This window comes from Cuculus canorus, chromosome 12, assembly GCF_017976375.1.
Source record: "Cuculus canorus isolate bCucCan1 chromosome 12, bCucCan1.pri, whole genome shotgun sequence".
Classification (NCBI taxonomy): domain Eukaryota; kingdom Metazoa; phylum Chordata; class Aves; order Cuculiformes; family Cuculidae; genus Cuculus; species Cuculus canorus.
Genome location: NC_071412.1, coordinates 18405735 through 18427468, shown reverse-complemented (window position 1 = coordinate 18427468; position 21734 = coordinate 18405735). Strand labels below are relative to the sequence as shown.

The 21734-nt window shown below is 38.5% G+C and overlaps 1 protein-coding gene across 2 annotated transcripts in view; it reads right to left on the bottom strand.

Annotated features, from left to right (window-relative positions):
- The window catches only part of SCAPER (S-phase cyclin A associated protein in the ER), a 134119-nt gene that overhangs the window by 93630 nt on the left and 18755 nt on the right, over nt 1-21734 (bottom strand). For both annotated transcript variants that reach the window (XM_054077493.1, XM_054077494.1), the window contains exons 6-17: nt 18432-18532; nt 17356-17472; nt 15930-16090; nt 9615-9877; nt 8941-9165; nt 7225-7395; nt 6671-6746; nt 6099-6216; nt 5669-5780; nt 5057-5197; nt 2711-2866; nt 1029-1171 (exon numbers count right to left, since the gene is read on the bottom strand). In XM_054077493.1, the coding sequence (XP_053933468.1) occupies nt 1029-1171; nt 2711-2866; nt 5057-5197; nt 5669-5780; nt 6099-6216; nt 6671-6746; nt 7225-7395; nt 8941-9165; nt 9615-9877; nt 15930-16090; nt 17356-17472; nt 18432-18532 (1784 nt within the window). The remainder of the gene's footprint in view (nt 1-1028; nt 1172-2710; nt 2867-5056; nt 5198-5668; nt 5781-6098; nt 6217-6670; nt 6747-7224; nt 7396-8940; nt 9166-9614; nt 9878-15929; nt 16091-17355; nt 17473-18431; nt 18533-21734) is intronic.

Sequence of the window (21734 nt, the reverse complement as noted above, 5' to 3'; positions counted from 1 at the left end):
CTGAGGAAAGGTCCATGCATTCCTGGGCAAGGCCACAGATCCCACCCACACTTCATTAAACATCATTAATTGAAAGATGACGCTCTTTATGATATCAAGCCAGAATTAGCGATGACTTTGGATGATGAAAGAAGGTCATCAATACATTCCTGAATAATTTACTTGGGGAGACAAAACCTCTCCATGACAGCTTTGAAGAAAACAAGATGTGACAAGAAAAATGTTTGAGCCATTAGTAAACACTTGTGATAGGAAAAATATAACTTTTATTTAGGTTTTATGGAATGCTTGTGGCAGTGGAACTGCAGGGAAAGAGAGATTAATAGGAGGTGAATATAAATAGAATTTGGCAAATTAAACAACAAGCAGAAAGCAGTTTTCCTGATTCAGACATGAAAGTAAACCTTCATCACATGCTGCAACGCCATTCTACGTTCATTTTCTCAGCACCTCAAGTTTGGCTAAAGAGAGAGAAGAGTCCATATGAAAATACGGAAACCTCTTTATGAACTTTTGACTATGGGCAAAACCATAAACCAAGCAGTTCGCAGACACTAGAATTAATGAAGCCTGATTTCCCGGCTTTGTGCTTCAGAAATGTAATCTCTGGTGTCTACAAAAAGGTGAACTCAAATTGATGCCAGTAAGTCCAAAAGTTCCTGGAGAGTGGAGGAAATGGGGAACATGGGGACATTAATCTTGCTTCCTTTGAAAACTAAGCTAAAATAAGAAAAATGCAAATTATGAAAAGGTCTTGTTAGTAATAAAACTGAGATGAATATAATAAAATATAGTCTTGCATGTTACAGCATGCGTGTATCTAAGGAATACAAAAATCTATTATAGAATTTATGATTACTCATCTGATTTCTTTTTTTCAAACCATTCATCAAGAATGTCTATTGATGTTACTTTTTAAAATACTAAGGCTGAAGAGCTAAGAAGGTGCCACTCTTACAGAGAAACTGAAGTTTGCTGGAAAGGGTAAGGAGGAAGGGCAGGGAACCAACAAAATTATTGCAATTTACCTGGCCCTCTCCCGTGCTGCGTCCTCCCGTGCTTTTTCTTTCTCTTGCCTCTGCTGTTCAATCCGCGCTTCTTGTTCTTTCCTCTTCATCAGCAGCTCCTCGACTCGGGCTTGCCGTTCTGCTTCTAGGGCTCTTTTGCGCTCCTAGTCAGGGAGAAGTAAATTCTGATTTTTCTTTTAGGAACAAACAACAAGGGATTAACAGAAACTCTATTTTCACATCTGCTTATAGGACTTTACCTTACTTTCACGATGGACTAAGAATGGCAACTTTATTAACGGAACAATATGCAGATGTATCTTCAGAAGCCTGAACATACATTGAAAGCACAGATGTAAGAAATAAGCTACACATTCATTTGCCATATATTTTGCTCACCCTGAAGAAGTCTATCCACTGTAAAAGCTTATAAACTAGTTTGTTAATGAGAGCATTTGAAAACATTTTAAACATCCTACAAATAACATGCTCCCATGGCATATTAGTATTTAAATTATGATTCAGAAACTATCTGGATGAGGTTATAATACCAAACAGATTTTGACAATAATTTTTTGCCTTATCACAGAATATATGATTTCTCTCTCACTGCTCAATTTTTACTTCTTTCTGAGTAAGTAAACCATACCTGGTACTGTAAACCCTTCTGACAGAATGGTTATATTTCTATCAGCAACAAATGTAAAAATAAAGCATGTTCTAAAATCCATACCTAAATAAGACATTTATGAGTAGATATTAAGGTGGGGAGTTTTACTAAGAGGAAGTGTGATTTTTGGTTTAGCTGAAAGTCTGGGGAGAACTGAATTTAGACATATTAAAAGCAGAAAACATTCATCCCATACTTTATTCAAGAAACGAAGAACTACAGAAATAAGAGAACTTTTTTTTTGTTTCATGCACAGCATTTTAGCTTAGGGAACATGATCTTAACTGCCCTGTCTCATAATGCAATCAATCCTTGGAAAGCCAGAAATTTTTAATACTATATTCTCTCAAAAAGAGTTTTATCCAGCACTTCTGGAGTACTTTCTATCCCAAAAATGGCTTCTGAGCCACTGAAGTCAGTACCATGCCCCACTGTTCAACAAGGAGACAGAATCAGTGCTAAGTGCTGCCAGTGCTACGTGCTAAGCTCTGGCAGAAGCTGGGAGCCCAGGTGCTCTGATGTTTAGAGAGGGAGAAGTTTACCTAAGAAGAAAACTTACGTATCAGATTCTAACATAGAAAACTGTGCCAAAAAGAAGGTGGATGTGTGAGGCTGGGAAACCTTAGTACTGGAATGCTGTATTAAACAAAAACCAAAACAACCTACACCAAGGCGCCAGGAACACAAACGCATTGGCACTGCAGTGTCCACTGATTCTGTAAAAGTATTGCAATTATGACAGGCACATGATAAGCAATATTTTTCTATTTCCTCTCTCAAAGCTTTAAATGTCACCAAAAAAACCTTAAGACAGGCTTGAATCATCCATCCAAGCACCCAGAGCCTGTGCTGTAGAGGCTGTAAGGCTTACCTCCCTCCGAGTGCTGAAACATTATAAAGGAGATACATTTAAGAGTATACTTTTCTAAAGTAGAATGAAAGAGTTAAGCTAGAAAGCACCAGAGACTGCACAGCCAAAATGAAGCACGCATACATATTTCATCGCTCCCCTACAATTACGGATTTATTATACCTGAACTGCTTCATCCCGAGCTTGCTTTTCCTCTTGTCTTCGTTGACGTTCTTCTTGTAATTCATTCAAACGTTGTTCATATTCTTTTAGTTTGTTCAACACATCGTGACGTTTATTCTGAGCTTCTAAGGTGTTTATAAATGCAATTTCGTTCACCTGCAAATAATCGGAAAGTGTAAGAAAAGATCTCAGAAGCTGAAAGTTTCATTCTTGGGGAATTGAATCCATTTGACAATTAATCTGGCAGGACAGTTCTCCAGAACGGGTCAGAAAACTACCAAGTTGAGAATAAGGCTTTTTTGTTGGCTTTGTTTGGTTTGGTTATTTTAAACTGGACAGCCCATAGGAATAAAGAGAAGAGAAATTGAATTGTATCAGAAAACCGAGAAACTTTAGGTAAATAGCAGGAAAATCTTCCTTCTTCTCAGCAACAAGACTTCATTAGTCTATTCTCTCATTCACAAGATGTGGAATGCTAAGACCCAGCTTCATAAATCAGTAAAATAGTTAAGTGCTAGTAGAGGTCTTTCAATCTAACTTTCAATGTATGGGTACTTACTGAACAAAACAGTGGAACTACATAATATGCATAAGAAAAAAAATGAACAAGCTCATTGTCTTAATATTTCCTATCAGTACAGTCCATTTCACATATTATTTTTTTCAATCACAAGACAGTGCAATACACAAGAATAAAACAAGAAAACCACACAAAAAGCCCAACTTAAAAGTACGTTCATGTGTCTACTAAAAATATCAAAGAGCATGTTTTTCTGCTACTTTGGTTCATGAAGATAATCAATATCTGACCCTCACTACAAGGCTGCTGAACAAAATTCTTGTCAACTTCACAATTTCAAATGCAAACGGTTTAGAAATTCATACGGAAGAGAAAAGACAAACTCTTATTTAACTTTGATTTAGTAAAATCAAACTTTTCAAACCAAAGTTGTTGAACAAAGTCATAAAATATTATCAGCTATAAACCATACTCAAATCTAGGACAGGAACAGAAATTCTTTCCCTGTACTCAAAGGTCATGCTTTGTCTGAATCCATCAGACATGACTAAAGAGAAGATACACAGACAGACAACAACAGATCACTTAAAGGCTGGTAGGACAATATTTGTTGTTTTGTCTACTGACTAGAATCCATTTACAGAACGGATTTCACAGTTCAGTAAGCAAGTAAGCCCTGGGAATTTCCATAACCAACTAGGCAGCAACAGCTACCACACTCCTCAGCTGGACTACTCATCAGCTATTTCTCTAAAGCGTGCTGGCCCAATTAGCATTTATTTCCTGAACACGAGAACCTCAAGAGGCAGCAGATCTTACACATTTAAACACGCACAATACGTGAAACATCTGCCTAGCCAGGCAATTATGGCAAGTGGGATTTAGTTAATATGATTACAGAAGTCACACCAGTGTAATGAAATAATAATGAAGGTATGTTAGAATGAATTAGGTAATCCAGAAGTGATTTCAATCCAAGAGATAAGAACAGTGACTAAGTAAAAAAGCTGAATCAGTGTTGTTGGGCTTGTCTTAAATAATATGGAAGAACAGCAGCATCAATCACAGCTGGGATATGCGCTCATTCTATAATGTAGTGGTTTAGTTTGAAGGAGATACACGTATCTTTACTCGGAGAAAAACAGCCTTTAAAATAAAATATTTTGTTTATGTTGTGCTGGTTTTGGCTGAGATAGACTTAATTTCATTCATAGTAGCTAGCATTGGGCTACAGTTTGGACTTCTGCTGGAAATAAGTGTTGAAAACACAGGGATGTTTTTGTTAATGCTGAGCTTCTAACACCACCCCACCAGCGAGGAGGCTGCGAGCGCACAAGGAGCTGGGAGAGGACTGAGCTGGGACAGCCGACCCTACTGACCAAAAAGATCTTCCATACAATATGTTCAACAGAGAAGAAGAGCAATGAGCTCCCCCCACTTCTCATCGTAGATGCTGGAAAGCAGAGAACTGATAATCACATCTTCTGCTCCTTCCAGGAGGACAAGTTGTCACTGAAAATGCTGCCATACTCTGTGAGGAACACAGTACGATGACTATCTGCTCTTTATTTCAACCCATCTTTTCTTCTAGTCCAACCCACCATGATGTCTAATAACAGTTAATTTGTTTATTAGCTAGTTAATTTTAAATTCATATTGGATAAAAATTATCCGTTTTGGAGATCGTCATTTCTCTGCTTCACGTTTCACACATGTTCATATCTGAACTTGCATCATCCGTCAGTCAACCCATGAGCACTCGTAAAGTACAAAATACATTGAGACACAGTGATTACACAGCTCCCCTCAGAAACAAAATAACTCACCTTAGCTTCTTCCTCTTGTGCTTTCTTCACAATTGCTTGTAGCTGCACTTCACGTTTAAATTCTGCATGGAGTAATTTTTCCTCCATCATCCTGCGTCTTTGATCTAATAATTCTTCTTTCCATTTCCGTACATCTTTCTCCTATATATAATGAGTAAATTCACTACTAATATAGTAACTTCTATATATAATGAGTAAATTCACTAATACAGTAACTGAAATTAGGGCCTGAATTTTCCTCAGTCTTCTAATATCTGAAGCTTTATCCACAGTAATAAAACATTTTGATGTCCTACATAAAGCCTGTATTAAGTTTAACTAAGTACATTGATTTGCTAACTGCTTCAGTTTGGTGGGTTTTAGCATTGTTGGATACATGCAACACATGCGTACTTTTACCCTGCCCTCCATCTGAGTCAGTGTAGTGTGTCAGCAACACTCTCACGGTGCTCGTTATTTCATAGAATAATAGAATCATATTGAAATAATGCTTTCTTTACTACCCGTGATGTGCAAATCTTCAGCAAAACCCGTATGTACTCAGAGGAAAATTTCATTTCATTGTTAGTTTTAATCTCTAACACCTCTAGATTATGCGGGAAAAAAGCTTACCCTCTCCATTAATTTTTGAAGCTTCAGTGTCTTTTCTTCACGTAACTTTTCTCTCAGCTGTTGAGCTTTCATTTGTTTCTCTTCATGTTTCTTTTTGGATTCTGCTATCGTTCTTTTAATAAAAAACAGGCAGAGACAATGTGAACTGACAGTGCTGCAAACATTTCTATGTCATTTTCAGTAAGAAAAAATGAAGACGCCACTGGAGGGCAATTATTTCCCCCAAATGTAAATGTTCTTCTAGTTTTTAGATCTTTATTTACTGGACAACATAGCACGAGACTAGTTCATTATGAAAATAACACACTGATTTCTATAACTCTTTGCACCTACAGACTGAAAGAAAGTAGATTTATGAACAGTTTCACGCAGCCATGAGTATGGTTGCTTGTTTTCACCGGGTAATCGAGACAGGGAACAACTCTAAAACCTTTTGCGTGAAGGTGAGGACAGCTTCTCATGCATGTGTATTCCATGTCCAGGTGGACGCGCAGGCTCCTCTTCCACTCTGTCTCCCCAAGAATTACTCTGGCGCCATGATTCACGAGCTGAACATAAAGAAAATGCAAACTTAGATAATTTAAACACACTTCCACAAGAAGTGCAATTAATGAGGCTTAGTTCCTCTTGAAGTTGTCTCTCAAGTGGGTTCTCTTGAGCCTAAGCAAGGTGCAAACACAGACTGAAGCATCTCTAATCCCTGTGCATTTTCAATGCTTAATGTTTTTATTATGCTTTTGATCAAATGTTAAGATAAAACTGAATAACAAATTTTTAAGTTCTAATAGAAAGATAGAGAAGACAGTTGAAGAACAAAGACACATGGAGATAATCTGAACACACAGGTCCATCCTTCCTAAGGAAATAACAGAAAAAAACCCATAACTTGGAATATAGATGCTAGGGGTAGCTTCTGAAACCTTAACTAGTCAGGAGGAAAATGGGTGGTTTTTTAAGCATTGCTGCTATTTGAATGCCAGCACAGCAATATATTGAATTTACCTTCATAATCTGCCAGAACATCATTCCAGTCCATAGACATGCCGCAGAAAGATATGCTTCCGTTCCCCATGCTAGCCTGCAATTTAACATGATCCAGACGGTAAAAACATAAACCTTACAGCATAAGTGTACATTAATTAAACAGTGCCAACTCAGGGATGTTCAGCAATGTTTCCAAACTGAACCAGCCTTCGCAAAGCGAGTGTTATTTGTGCAGTTTCTGACAGTAGAAATGGAGACTTCAGCTTCATCTAGAGTAGCTCCTGTGTGGTGGCAATGGAAATAACAAGACTGGGCTCTCTCAGTCTTGCACACAGGAACAGGCAGCACCACAAACACTGCAACATCAGAGGACTTTGTATCACTAATCAGCACTGCCCTGCCCACATGTACCTTAGACAGCAGGGTATTGTTATTGTATGGCGCTATTTACTTTATTCGCATGCAAAGCAGGTGACATTAGCGCAAACCCAAACACTACCTACTTCTATACTCATACTGCACTGACATCAGACAGCTTGAAGCCAGTACTTTAAAATAAACTGAACACTTACAGAGAAATCACTATCATTGTCAGTCTCGATATTGATGTCATTGTTTTCCTCTGCTTCAATCTCTCTAGTCAGCTGCTCTTCTTCTGCAATAGCACTAGCAATGGCTTCTTCGTTTGCCTTTTCCAGGCGATCTGCTAACTCTTCTTTCTTAGCAAGGACTTCTGCCATGGACTGTAGGAAACATGAAACCAGAAAAAATCAATAGCAGGCACAAAAAAAATGGTTTCTACATAGTGAATATGAATTATATGGTATTTTGTTCAATTTCTAATTACTTGTACTTCCTTTACTGCTATGTTTTGTGAATGTAACTGAAATACAAACGCCGCTAAAACTGTTAGCAACTATTAGCTCATTTAATAGCTGCATGAAGCACTTAGGAAATGAATTACCATTCACCTCATTCCAAAACATATTATGAGAACACTGTCATTAAAAGTAACAGAGGTGCTGTCTAACTGTTCTTTTAGATACCTCATCTTAGGGATTAAACAATGATTACTCAGAAACTCTACTGGCACATCCTGGTGTCACCTCCAGAGAAAGAATCATGCTCCAAGGTATTATTTAAAGGCGAAAATAGATCTGCACATGAATTGCACCTGGAAACTTTACCGTAGTTAATACAACAGAGTACCAGGCTATACTTGTTTCTCACCATGAAGGACAGGATAGTTAGGCAAGAATGTATAAGCCCAAATACACTGCCTGACTGTCTTCTTCTCTAATGTCCAGTACCACCTGGTCCATTTCCATTCCAGCTATCAGATCACATGCCACAATACACAAATCGGTGTTCAAAGCAATCATATCAGGAGCGGTAAAATGCTCACAAGAGACACAGATCCCACCAAACTGTCAGCCTCCTGAACTGTTAATAACTGAGAATCTGAAAAAACGTTAGGTCTAAAACCAGATACTTGAACTGGAAATTACCTGGCAGGAATCCAGTAAAAGATGCTAAAGGGAAAGCGATTACAGGAAAACTTCTGCAAATTAGAATTTTAATCTAGTTTCCAAAAAAAAAAAGACAACCAAAGACACCATATCCTCAAAGTATAACCTGGACTTTACATAGCATTGCTACAATTCTCCACCCAGAGAATCCCAGTAAAGCAGACACAGCTTGAAACCTGTAGAATTCTACAGACAAGAAAGGACATTCTTTTTGGGAAGCCACGTAAGAACAGAATACGGGCTTCATGTTTCTTGCTTAACAATGGCATTCGTCCAACTTGCTAGTTGTATAGGGAGACCCAAGAGACAGTTCAGCTAGTCTTAAAAGGCAGAAGTCTACGTTTGTTTCTAAAAGAATTTTGATATCCCATGTGTTTCCAGTTTGAATAATTAGCAAAACTGGAGTAAGAATTTAATGACAGTCTCACTTAAAATGATTGATAGTGGAAGGAAATGAAAAATTATGGCAAACATATATGTAAAAAAAAGCAATGAGAACATGAATTTCTTTATTCCAAAAGATTAATTTATATCTTTCCTGTTTAAGTTCCAAAACTTTACTAGAATTAAATCCTACTATGGAAAGTATCTGTGCAACAAATTATTTTTTCTATAGTTAAGTACCTTATAGACTCTTCTACAACTTCTACATTAGGCTAACAATAAACACCGCGTAACATAGAATGAGGAAATTAAGACTTATGTTTATTGTCTACTCAGAAATCTTACAGTATGTCTTACCCATCTGGCAGCACTCACATTTGAAATGTCTGAGGGATCCATTTCGGTTTCTGTTTTAGCTTTTTCTGTCTGATGCCGGTCTACAATATCAGTGATCAGGGAGGAAGCTTCATTCAACTGCAGAGATTTTGAAGCACAGTCAGCATTCGTGAGAACCGGAGGCACCTCAGAAGCTGTTTGTGAGGCATCCTCCTCCAGTGCTGTGCCAGTGCTCCCATTGTCTTCCGACGTGGCTGCTGGGAACTAACGAGGCATTTGCAAAATTAACAAAAGGTAACATACTGATTTTTAAAGTCACCACAATCTAAAGGATTCCGCCAAAATACCCGGCAACCCTACAGTGAGTGATGCAAATAACTCCACGTGTATTTCAGTTGATCATAACCAGGGGAAAGTTGGATCTTTCCACCAGAAATCTTTTACATATGAGATGTGCCCAATGCTGAGGTTTTGGGAATTATGGGAAACCCATCCACTGTAAAATATACAGTCCATCTCATGATTTTTAACTTGTCTATTTGGGCCAACATCTTAATGTGTTTTTATAAATGCAACTGAAATAGCTATTACTCATAAATCCTCTTCCGATCTGGTTAGTGTACAAATGCTCCAGACAACATGACCTTTAGAAAATGCTCTAAAGCAAAAGTTGCAAGCTTTAAGATCAGAAAATGGTTCAAAATTGTACTGACCTGAGTCCTTTCAGTAAGAGGACCTTCAGACGGCTGTAAAGGATCTTTCTGTACAAGTGCCGTGCTTTTGGATGCATCACTGTCAGTGAGCAAACTCTCACACTTGTTCTCCAATGGTGGTGAAATGACATTTTCTTTGTCACTGTCACCTCTGGACTTCAGTGAATCTGCAGCTACGGGATTTTTTGTTGCCAAAGCTGTGGAACGAGATCGAACGGGCCTTCCACGCTGAACTGTTTCCCAGCCCTCTGCATCCTTTCGATCTACACAAAAAACAAAACATCCCATTCTAAGAAAGGAAGATTTACATATAGAGGTATTATAAATACATATTTTATTACAGTATCACACAAGTTATGAGATAAATATGTTCTCTTTGCAAGTCAACACCGAATAAATCAATGAAATATTCTTTAGCAAAGCTCTTTCCTTTAAGGTGTGCTGTCAGTTTTGTGTGATCAGATTTCTAGAATATCCAGATGAGCCTCCTTCTCTACACAGAACATTTTTGTGTCCACAAATAAACACCAGTACATAATTTCTCATTCATCTTGAAATTGCTGCAAGTGATTCTTTCGAGAGCTGATGGTGCAGCTCACAAATACGAAGGGTAAGCTCACGTGTGTCTATTTGCTGAACAAAAGTTCTGGCAAAACACTCAAGAATTAACTCGGCCTGGTATTTTCCAATATATTTTTGGCATAAGCTATTTTTAAGATCATTCACATAAAAGGAAGAGAAAGGTGTGAGAAATCATTTTTACCTGGAGGAGCAGAGAATCAAAATCCCAACACTAATTTCCCTGCTTTACAGAGGGAATAAGTCTAGAATAGAATAGAACTTCTATAACAAAATTAATTCCTTGGATATTTCTAAAGTTTCTACTAATAGAGACGGTCCTGTAGCTCAGACATAAAGATCAGAGATCAAACATTAAAGTTTAGCATAAATATGAATAGGAATAAGTGTAAGTCTACTTGGTTGTCAAAAACATAATTTGAAACACTCAAGGGTGGTGAGAAAATGGAATTATATGTATACTATGATGAATTGCACATTACCAACTCAAAAGACTGGCTTAAAATTTGAGATTTGATTTTTAAAAGCAAAGTATGAAGCCATTTAAAAAAATATAAGATAAAAGTTCTACGCTCTCTAAAAAAAAAGCACCTGCTTTCAGTAGGAAGACATGGTGGATAAGTTACAAGAAGCAGACCATCTTTATGGACTGCCAATAACACTTACGTGCAGGTCAACACGCTCACCAGGAGATGAAAAGATATTTTTTCTTCCTTTCAGAACACGTACGTTTAAAGCAATTTACAGGACATAAAAAGGACCTGTGTTAACATTAATTTCCATGGTCAAAAATCTTTAAGTGTTTAAATTTCCCTCCAGGCCCTGTGTTTCTGGCAACTCTAAAACAAGTATAGAAATCCCGACGCCACCGTGTTCACTAGAAGTGCTACGCTACAAGGCACCACAGTGGCACCGTCACAGGACTGCCAATAAAAATGAAGATTATTGCGAGTAAAAGACAAAACTGCTGTACCTTCGTGACTAAACTTCCTTTAGGCGGACTTGAACTGATGCTCAACATCAGCAGTAACCAGCAAGCTGGAAATGAGCTGAAATCAAAACTAATAGCTCTTCCATATGCTGCTACCCTTGGCATCTGGTATTTTACAAACATGAAGTGCTTGTTTAACTACTGGGCTCTTCTAACAGCGCAGGAAGAAACAGAGCAGCCTAGACCCATGGCTGGTGTAAAGCTATGAATTCCCAATGCCGTTAACAGCACTGCGCTGAAATCCATCTTAGCCAAGCCGTTCGTGCAATAGCTGCTTTTATTCACTGTAACTGCTCACAAACCTGAACAATAATAGGTCAGACGCAAAAAGATAAGTTGTTATTTTACTATTGAAACTAGTTTACTCCAGCAAATTTGCTGTATATTTTAAAATAATCAAAATTCCAGAACTTCATGTGAATGACAGTAGCTGATCTCTACAGACTGACGGTGGCCAGAGAGCACCCCTCAGCAGGAAGCCTGTCTATGTTCATTCCCATCATGCGCACTTACCCACGCTTCAGTACGCAGCACCACTGACTAAAGATGGGAACAGCAGGCAAAAAGATACAAACTACATTTTTTGCGTTACCACAGACTTTCCATTTGACCCCTGCAAACGACTTTGGCTTTATCTTCATTTCTTCATCTTTATATGGAAAGAACACTATTACCTACAGGACCAAATCATGGAAATATGTTATTACCCTCTCAGAGACAACCTTATCTGCAACGATACTCCAGGGAACAGGGTTTTAATTCCGCAGGAACCACAAACAGATTTCCTGCAGACAGCTCCAGGCACAGAGCCTGTGTTGGATACAGCCCTGTGTTACATGGGGCAATGAGCGCTGCCGAGACTTCTTGCACAGCGCAGCTGTTCCCACCCCACTGCCTTTCATAACTGGCAGCACCACAAAGATTTTGCTGTATACAGCATATGATAAAATTTGGCCAAGAAAGTTCCCTGGCAAGTGACATACAGACACTGAGGAGACTGTTCAGGAGACTGCCGAGATCAACCCAAAACCTCCACTGCTTCCTGCAGCAGGCTTTTAGATTGCAATTCCTTTTGCTTGATGTTTGTGAAATGGTATGGTTGCAAGATTTCACTTCTACTTCTTCTGAAAATTGAAGTCCGTTCTTATATAAGGCAACTTTTCTACATCAAAAAAGATCAGGAGACACCCTTTGGCAGTATCCATGACCTAAAGATAACTTATCTAACATCTAGATAATAATATATATATATATACCATATCCTATATATATCTTGATAATAATTGTACTAGTATCTTGTAACAACTTTTACTAGTATCTTTACTAATGTCCACTGAAGTTAATTCTATCAAAAAAAAAAGCCTTGCCTGCCTTGCCTAGTTGATTCCTCGTTTTATGGTGTATTTCTTAGAACTCTAAAATGATAGAATTAATCAGAATAAAATTAGCATTAAAAATCAGTATAGCAAAGCCATAGCAATGCTTACTACAATAAGAATGAATCTGCTAATAAAAGTTCAATTTTTAATTTGTATTTGTTTACTGTCAGATTTATAATTATTCCTGAAGATTTAACTGATTTTATTTTAACACACAGAAGTTCTTGTGTTTGAAAGAATATTGTTAGGTGAGTTTTTTAAGCACAAAACAGTTTTTAATGCAAGCACACATTCAGGCTGTTGAAATACCTGGAACCAGTTTGACAGTGTTATGCCACCTGACAACTGGCTGCACACGAGAAGTTACTTTTCTATTTGAATTCACTTATCCGTTTAGCATTCAGTCACTTCCAGGCATGTTTTTAACAAAGTTTGCACACCTAACACATTTATTGACATTGGATCACATAGTTCCTTATCTGAAGCAAATTTAATACCCAATATGGCATCCCCTTCCTCTCTTCTGTCACTTTTCCCCTTAGTCTGGAATTGTCTTCATGCAGCCCAGCAGCCATCTCCTCACGCTAAGTATCACATGCTGGGATTGATTACTCCCAGAGTTTCATTTATGAATAATTCATTTGAGTACCTGGATCGTTCTCCAGTGTCATTTGAACCCGGGTCCCTGCTCGCTCTTGTGTTACCAGGCGGTGACGAGCCATCTGTTATCCTGAGGCCTGTGGCCACCAGGGCCCTGTTCTTTGGAAGCTGCTCCATCTGGAAGGACTGGCCTGGCAGCTGTACTGGCAACAGCAATAAAATACAGCCAGGCAAGCACGTGCAAAACTCTCCAAGAGTTCTATCTCGGCCCCTTCTGAAAGATCTACTCACAGATAAACTACCAAAGCCTATTCAACCTTCCCACTCCTTACTAAACTTCCTCCTTGATTTTTTTAAACTCTACAGAAGCGTTACTGCGTCTGAGAGGAACATGGAAAACCATGATCATTTGAGAATCTAGAAGCAAATCTAGACACATGAACTCAGCCAAAACAGTCACGGGGCAGAAGAGATGGTAACCAGAACAATAAAAGAAAATTTAAAAACCAAAGAAGATGTAGTGGTGCAAGAAGTGGTATATTTATAAACTGTAACAGAGATGGTGAGTCAACAGGCAAGGCTTTAGTTACAGATGTTAATTGTCAGACTACTATTAATGGCCACATAAAAATATGGGGGGGGGGGGGGGATAAAAAAGAGAATGAATTAAAATTTTCAACAGAAATTCTGTCTAAGAATTTGACAACCCACTCAGGATCCAACTGTGCTCTGCTGTCTGTGATGAAACTCCCGCAACTTGTTCTCACTGTGCAGAAGCTATGCACACTCCAACAAGACCGAGCACCAGCGTGCCTGAGCCCAAACCAGGACAGTGACAGCAGCGGACTGTGTCCTGCAAAGGCTGAAGTCTGAGCTACATCACAGGAGGCTTCTATTTCACAGCTATGATATGAGCAATTAATACAGGAAAGATAATAATTCATAAAACTTACTTTCAAAACTGGTCAGACAATAAGCTCAGACTGTGTTTTGTCTTGTACAAAACTCTCAACTATGAAAAACAAAATTCTTATTTTTTAAAATTCATTAAAATAGCGAGGCTAACAGTACGTTTAATGAGAGATATGACATAAGAAGACTGAATCTCATTTAAACATGCACCCAGAAAAAAGATTGAAGAAATATCTGGAAAAATGATGTGTTTTTTCTCTCCCTAAGGACATATTTAATCAGATTTGGAAATTCTATCAACCATAAAACAGATACGGCACCAAACCACTCATCCACTTCACAAAACTGTTGTGAGACCTAATTATAACACTATTGGAAATCACTGGAGAAAAAGCGTTTCAGGAAAACGTTGTGCTGCAAACCCCAGCTGGTCTCTAGGGTGGCAAGAGAGCACTGCAGGGTGGCAAGGGCAAGCCTCCTCCCCCAGGGCCTGGCCATACCCAACAGCTGGGAGTGCATTTGCTGCTGAAAGGCAGAGTGGGTGATACACAAACCTCAGAGCTGTGTCAATAATGCATGTGAAGAGCCCTTGTGGCTCCCTTTGTGTAAGCCTCACAGCTTCTTCTGCTCCTATCAGTGAGGTTAATTTGATTTTACCAAAGTGATTCCAGCCTCCATACGAAGGATAATATGCTCCTAAAGAGAATTTGATTTGTTAAAAATACTACAATTCAGCTATGAGAAAATAATTTAAATTCTCCAGTGCCGAATGTCAGAGATAAGAGATTCTCAAGCATAAAAAAAGCCTCTGGAAGGAATGACTGGCATTTCTTAAAATTAAATGTTTCAAGTCTGAGCTGTAGAGTACATTTTATTTTAAAAATCATTGAACACTTACAGGGCAGTATTACTGGATTGAAATGGTTTCACTCTTCTTGGAGAGCATCAGCTGCAGGTAACAGCCAATAAAATACAGCACAACCCTGACTCTTCAGCCCTTTAAATGCCTAAAGCTAACATTAAGTCTTTCGTTTTCCTCTTAGCCTCTTAAAAATGTTACCCAAACAGAAGTGCAGATCAGCTTAATTCCTATTGCAGCTAATAAAATTCTCCACATGCACGGGAATCCCTATTAAGGTACTCTAACAATAGCTTGGAGTCTGCCACTTTAATATGAGCCATAATCAACAGAAAAAGGTTTCATTGCAAATAGTCTCAACTATTGGCAAAACTTAGAAGTGGGATTGCACTTTCCGTTTCAGTGTTGAAAACTCAGCCAAACTGCTACTGTTCCCAAAGCAGTTCACTGTAACCATATACGGCAGGATATTCCCTCCTGCAAACAGCATCAATCAATTCCCAGTCAAACAACCATTTCTAGGGTATGGTTTTGATTGTTTTCTTCCAAGCACAAGCTACTGAACTCACATGCTACATTACGAGACGCTTGGACAAGGTATTTTAGTTCCAGAACACACCGCAAGTCTCCAAACCACTAGCCAGGACCTTTACTACTGCTGGGCTGAATGTACAGCTACGTTCAAGCAATACATTTTTGAATCTGCAGAAAGCCATCCAGGACCATGCATTGACAAAAATAAATGAAAAACATGCACCTCTGAAGATGATCTCAAGGTTCCAGTGTGTGTGAAACTAACTTTACAAACCATTCTAAATTGCAGTTGGCCAGATTATCAGTTTGTGACCAAATATCTTTTAACTCAACACTTAATTTAAACATTGTACTTTGCAAAACTACACTTAATTTTGGCTTGAAAATAGGTCATCACGCTCTGAACTAATTTTATACCACACAGATAGTAAAAATATCTGAAGCCACTTGAAAAGACTTGCCATTTTTCCGTGGTGACTTCTGCGCTGGAGGTGGCAGACAAGCTGGTGCAGTTGGTAGCTCAGGGTTGGCAGCTTTAGCTCCATGGTTGGCTTTCACCTTATCTGCCCAACTTACACCGGATGGAGCCAGGCGTGTCGCAGAAATGGTCACTGAAGGGTTCCTAAATGAAAGCCATAGCTCTGTTTAGTGGCTAACCAAACAACAGGAGGGCTTGCTACAAAGCTTTATCAGGACACTTCCCTTAATGTCCGATTTAGAGCAAAAGCAAGTTCCAAAATTTTAGAGGTGTCCAGCGGCTGAAGAAACATGCGGTGCTGTAGTGATGGACAAACAATTCCTACAAGAAACATACTCTGACACCAAATTTTCAAATCTCAGAAATAAACACATGGTAATTGCATGCAAAAAAAGGATTAGCTGAAAGACATGGTTATACTGAGCTGTTGTTTGTGTTCTAATAAAAATTAAAAGAGCACTGATTTCCACCAGATTCGTTTGACTACAGTTGCATAATTTTCCCCATCATATGTTTAAGCAGACACCTCTCCAGCGTTGTCAGGTAGGTATCAACTCCTGTGTCTTCAAAGAGACCAGGAGCATTGGAGCAATTTTTCACCAAACAGACTTTATGGTATTTTTGTAGAAGTATTTGATATTAAAAATTTAAGAGAGCTCAAGTACTTAGAGGTACTGACCAAACATTCTAATATGACGTCCTGCTGAGGACACTGTGACCACTCATGAAACAGTATAGTTCATGTTCTAGAACCCAACAAACCTGAATGAACTAAAAAACATACCCTGAGGAAGATTTAAACTGACCACAGAGACGACCGCCAGAACAGGCACAGCAGCAGACAGTGCTGCTCTCAGCTGGTGGTTGTGCACGTTTTCGTTAACTGCTTTCCAGCAGCCATTCTCATTTTAACAAGTAAAAGCTGCTTTGTTGTACTATATAATATACGCTATATTTACACTAGCATCAGTTTCACTCTTTACCAGAATCATACTACTCACACTTCACATCGACTCTTTGACACACCGTTACTTTTGCACGCCCAGCTGGCCCTCTGCATCACACACACTGCCACTTTTAAAGACAATTACAGACATTTTGACCTTTGCTTTATAGTAGGGAGAGAGTAGTAAGCAGATACCATGAAATACAGTTATTGTATTTTATCTTCATGTCTTTGGAATGACCAGTAATTAAGTTACAACAAAGTAAGTAAAACATAAATTTCTGGATAGGATTTTCTTTTACTGGCCATGCACTTTTCTTTCATGAATGCAAATAATTGTATTTACTACTCAATAAACACCAAAACAATATATCAGTTACCATGGAGAAATAGTGTATTCATTAACTGTGCTTCAACTTAATCTTTATTTTAGCTTTAATAAACTTATGATCTGGTTTCATACCCAAAATTTAAGTTTCTTCGAGCATTCGATGTCACACTAATTCTGTCTGTTGATGGACTTGGAATCACATGGCGTCCTGGAGACATTTTCTTTACCTCCCAGGCTAATGAAGTTGGTCTGCAAATTCAAGAAAAAAAAGTTTAAAATAAAATTCACAATAATGATTCCTCTGTCACCTGAAAGGAAAAACAGCACTGACAAATGCTATAAAATATTCATGAATACTGCTGAAATTCATTATACATCTTAGCAAGTGCTCCTGTACCAACTCCAAACTGCATTAGCCAGACCCGTATCAAAAATAATGCACACTCTCGAGTCTACAATGCTTATTTTAAATGTCAGTGTGGGACCAAACGTAAAACCAGCCAGTTAAGAGGAAAGGATCGGGGTAGGACTGAAAATACACTTTAGTTCTAGTGACAATAATAACACACGTAAAAGCCCACTACCATCTACAGTATCCTATGCTTTCCTATTCCGTGTAACAGAGCATTTGATATGGTTTAAATCCTGCTTTGGTTAATACAGGTATCAAATGTCTGCAGAACAAAACCCTTTAGAACTAACTAAATATATCCCCATCCTCTCCTTCTGTGATGCTAGTGACACACCAGTCTTTGTCAGCAATACCATTTACTGATCAATGTGTCCTTGCACAGGTAACGGAAAAGGCTGATTTAAGTTAACTGCCACTGATGAGAACTGAAATGTTCTCATCCGAACAGACGTGGTTTGAGGCAGAAGCAAGGGTAGCGGTTTGTTATGCATCTCACTGAAGCTATTTTCTTTTTTAATAGTAATTCTTGCTCCTGAAGCTATCGCTGATTACATGAAAATTACAATCGGCACTTAAAACCAAAATCAAACTTGTAGAAGCCAGTGCTGGTGAAGAGAGATTCATAAAAGCACTTACAGATATGATTTTTTAACTGGTTCCAGTACTACTAGCAGGACTAATAACATATAATCAGCTGATAAACCCACTCTGTCACATTTGGTCTACTCTGCTATCAAATGAAGTTTACGATGAGACAGTATTTGGATGTAGACAAAAAAAAAGTAAATCTAATTACCTGCTTTGAGCATCAGCTTTTTCTAGCTTCTCCTGTAGCTGGATCCAGTCAATCAATGCTTTGAAGTCCCTTACATAGTTATCAAGCATCATCAGGACTTCCTGAAAACGAACCACTACATCAGCCTTTGTATTTGAAAAACAATTCCTCCCCACCCCAACAAAGGAACTGAAAAGAAAGTCGGATGGTTACTCATCTGTAGTGCTCTCAGAAAAAATAAACCCATGAAAACAACCCTGAAAAAACAAACCCTGAAACTCTTAGCTAAGAGGCATAAGGCACCTTCTTGGCAGTGCTGGTTATCACTCAGGGAGCACACTAACACTTTTCTGAAGGACACAGTTCAAGATCACATCATCCAGAAACAGCAGCTTTCCTAACTACTTCTTCAGCGACAAGAAAAATCTATACTGTACTGTAGGATAACAACACGATGAAAATAACCAAAATCCATAAGTGAAGCTTAAATTCCATGAAAACTTATTATCAGCTTCATAGGCTGAGTTTAAAACACACGTAATTTTAGGGTGTAAGGAAAAACACTAATGACACACTTTTGCTGTTTTGCACTTTCTTTACTATATTGATGCAATTCCTGCTGGTATTAAAGAGAAATTTTCTGCTCAAAGCAAATCATTATTACTTAGAAATATTTTGGGAACAATTACAAATGAAAATGTACTGATTCTTACGTTTATAACTTCAAATTTAACAGTGAAACCTTGAACACTGAACCCAGCAAAACCACTCTACTAGAGTACAGGTAACCAACACACATTTTTGTAACACCATGCCCAATTCACCTTTACTATTAATTATCCTTTTAATAGAAAAAGGACCTCTAATGTAGGCATAAAATGATACAGATGACTATTCATTTTGTGTAACACAAATGCAAGTTTGGAATTCAGCCTCAACCCTCCCAGAAGCACCCTTTCAGCTGTACATGTGACAGACACTGAGCACAGGCCGGTTGCTGCAAGGGAACAGTCACAAAGGCAAACACCAGGGAAATCAAACAGAATACCGCTGCTGATGTAAAAGTTGCTCTTTGTTTTGAAATACTCCACAAGAAAGCTAACAAAAATCTTTCTTACAAGGCAGTTGGTTTACAGCACCAAAATAATCCTACAATACAATCTGCTACGAGAAATGAACAAGTCAAGTCTTTTAGCCAGTGTTTTTTTCAGATTCCCTAATATAATTTCAGCGTTCTAATTCAATTCATGTCCATTTAGGTTAGCCCACGCTAAGCTGCGCTGACTGTTACTAACAATAAAAGCATAGAAAGCAAAATTTAATTCTGAATCATTTACTTTTCAAGTCTGCCACTGAGATATCCCTCACAAAAAAACAGAATAAATCTGAGTATGAGTCATATTCCTGAAGCTAGTTGGCACAGGAAAAAAAACACAATAAATGGCTTAACCTATTTTAAGGAATGTTTAGCTCCACATTATCAGAGATGATCAGAGCAGAACCACGCAGCTGTAACCCGAGTCATGTTGTACGAACAAGGGAATACAAACAAGACAAGCAGCTGGAGCGGCCCCATAGCCACTGATGTACATCTTTCTCCCTAAAGCTATGAGGGCCATTTTGTCAAGCAGGATGAAGCAGAACAAAAGTGGCTCTGAAAGCGCCGTTACAGGCAGGCAGATAACTACATATAGATGTACAGCTAAAATTACCAATTAGTTTACCAATTGGCTGCAACGGATTCGATTGGTTTGTAATTAATTCTAGTCACTGGCGCACAGAGCAGGCCGGTTGGCGCCATCCCTTTGTCCTGCTGACACACAATACGGGCGGGCAGGGCTCTGGGGTCCCGGCCATCAATACGGCTCTCCGGCTCACCTACGGTACGAGGGTAGCAAATATACCCTGTGGTGCTGAAGCAGGGGAAACTTGTACCACTTGAGAAGGTGCTGACAAAAAGGAACCTTTATGAGAGAAGACTACGGCTGCATGAAAGTCAAAACAATTTTAAATCCCATTATTTTTCAAGGTCGTATCCATGATATACGATTGTTAAGGAGCCAGTTCAAACTAAAAAAAGAAAGCAATACTGTTAAAAAGCAACACCTAAAGGAAAACCAGTGACATAAACCTAAAATCACTCACAATACGGCTCCTGTTTCTTTCTCCTCTCTGTTCAACTCCCTGATCAATAATCCTGCATGTCAAATAGCTCTCTGTGTTTTTCCTTCTTTCCTCCAGCTCTCAGACACTACTTCAGTTTCTGTATTTATCTTAAAGCTGTACTTCTAGTTTCTTCAATTGCGTGATCATATTAATTACCTAGCAATCAACAAGAATCTCTACTATATAGAACACCTACATCAGAATAGTCCTGTATTGCTGAATCAGGACAAGCCTGACTTGGACCCTCGAGAGGCCTATTATAATCCATAAAAACAAAAGTTCATTCGGCTTGGAAATTCCACGACATCTTTGAAACATCATCTTCTCCATTTGTTCTCTCATTCTCAAACAAGGAGGAGGAAAATAGGGAAGTATGGAAGATTGTTAGGATTTCAAAGCTACAAAAATTCAAAGTGACAGAATGTCACTGACATCAGTAACAAAGTGTCAGAGTCACCACATCTGTACATTAGCTTGTTCTCAAGTCTAGAAATAAGTGGTTTATTGTATAAACTATGAATACTTCATATGTTTCACTATCTATACTGAACATAGATTGTGTATTTAGCAAAATAAGCTCCATTTTCTTTTACTGGAGTACACTTTTAGCAGGCAACCTACATTCCTTCTTTCCTTCTTTCCATTTATGCTTTTAAGGCTAACCAGTTCCTTCAGTAATTTGACACAAAAATTGCTTCAAAACTTCCTTGTAGCCATTTCCATAGAGGTGAATTACAAACAGCTTTTTAGAACAGATTATGATTCTGAAATCTCTCAACCCTCTCTGTCTATAGGACTGAATACCAAACCACCACCCCACCTTCCTCTCCCTCACTGTTGCCTCATCTGCACAAGATGACAATGAAAATGTTCGAAAAGAGGCTGAAGGAATGCTCACAAAAGTGATTTTCACTTGCCGCTGACACTGCCACAATAGAGCCAAAGGGTATTTATTTACAGAGAGACATAAACATACTCTTCCTAAATACCTCCAAATTCAGAAATAGAAAGCATGTATTTTTTATAACTAAGTGGTAAGTGGCAGCCTCGCATACTTCTGACACGTTCCAGCTGCAGAATTGGACCTTCTCAAATATCTTGAATCTATTCCATAAAACCCTACTGATATGAAAGGCTGCCTTGCTAAGAAACACAGAA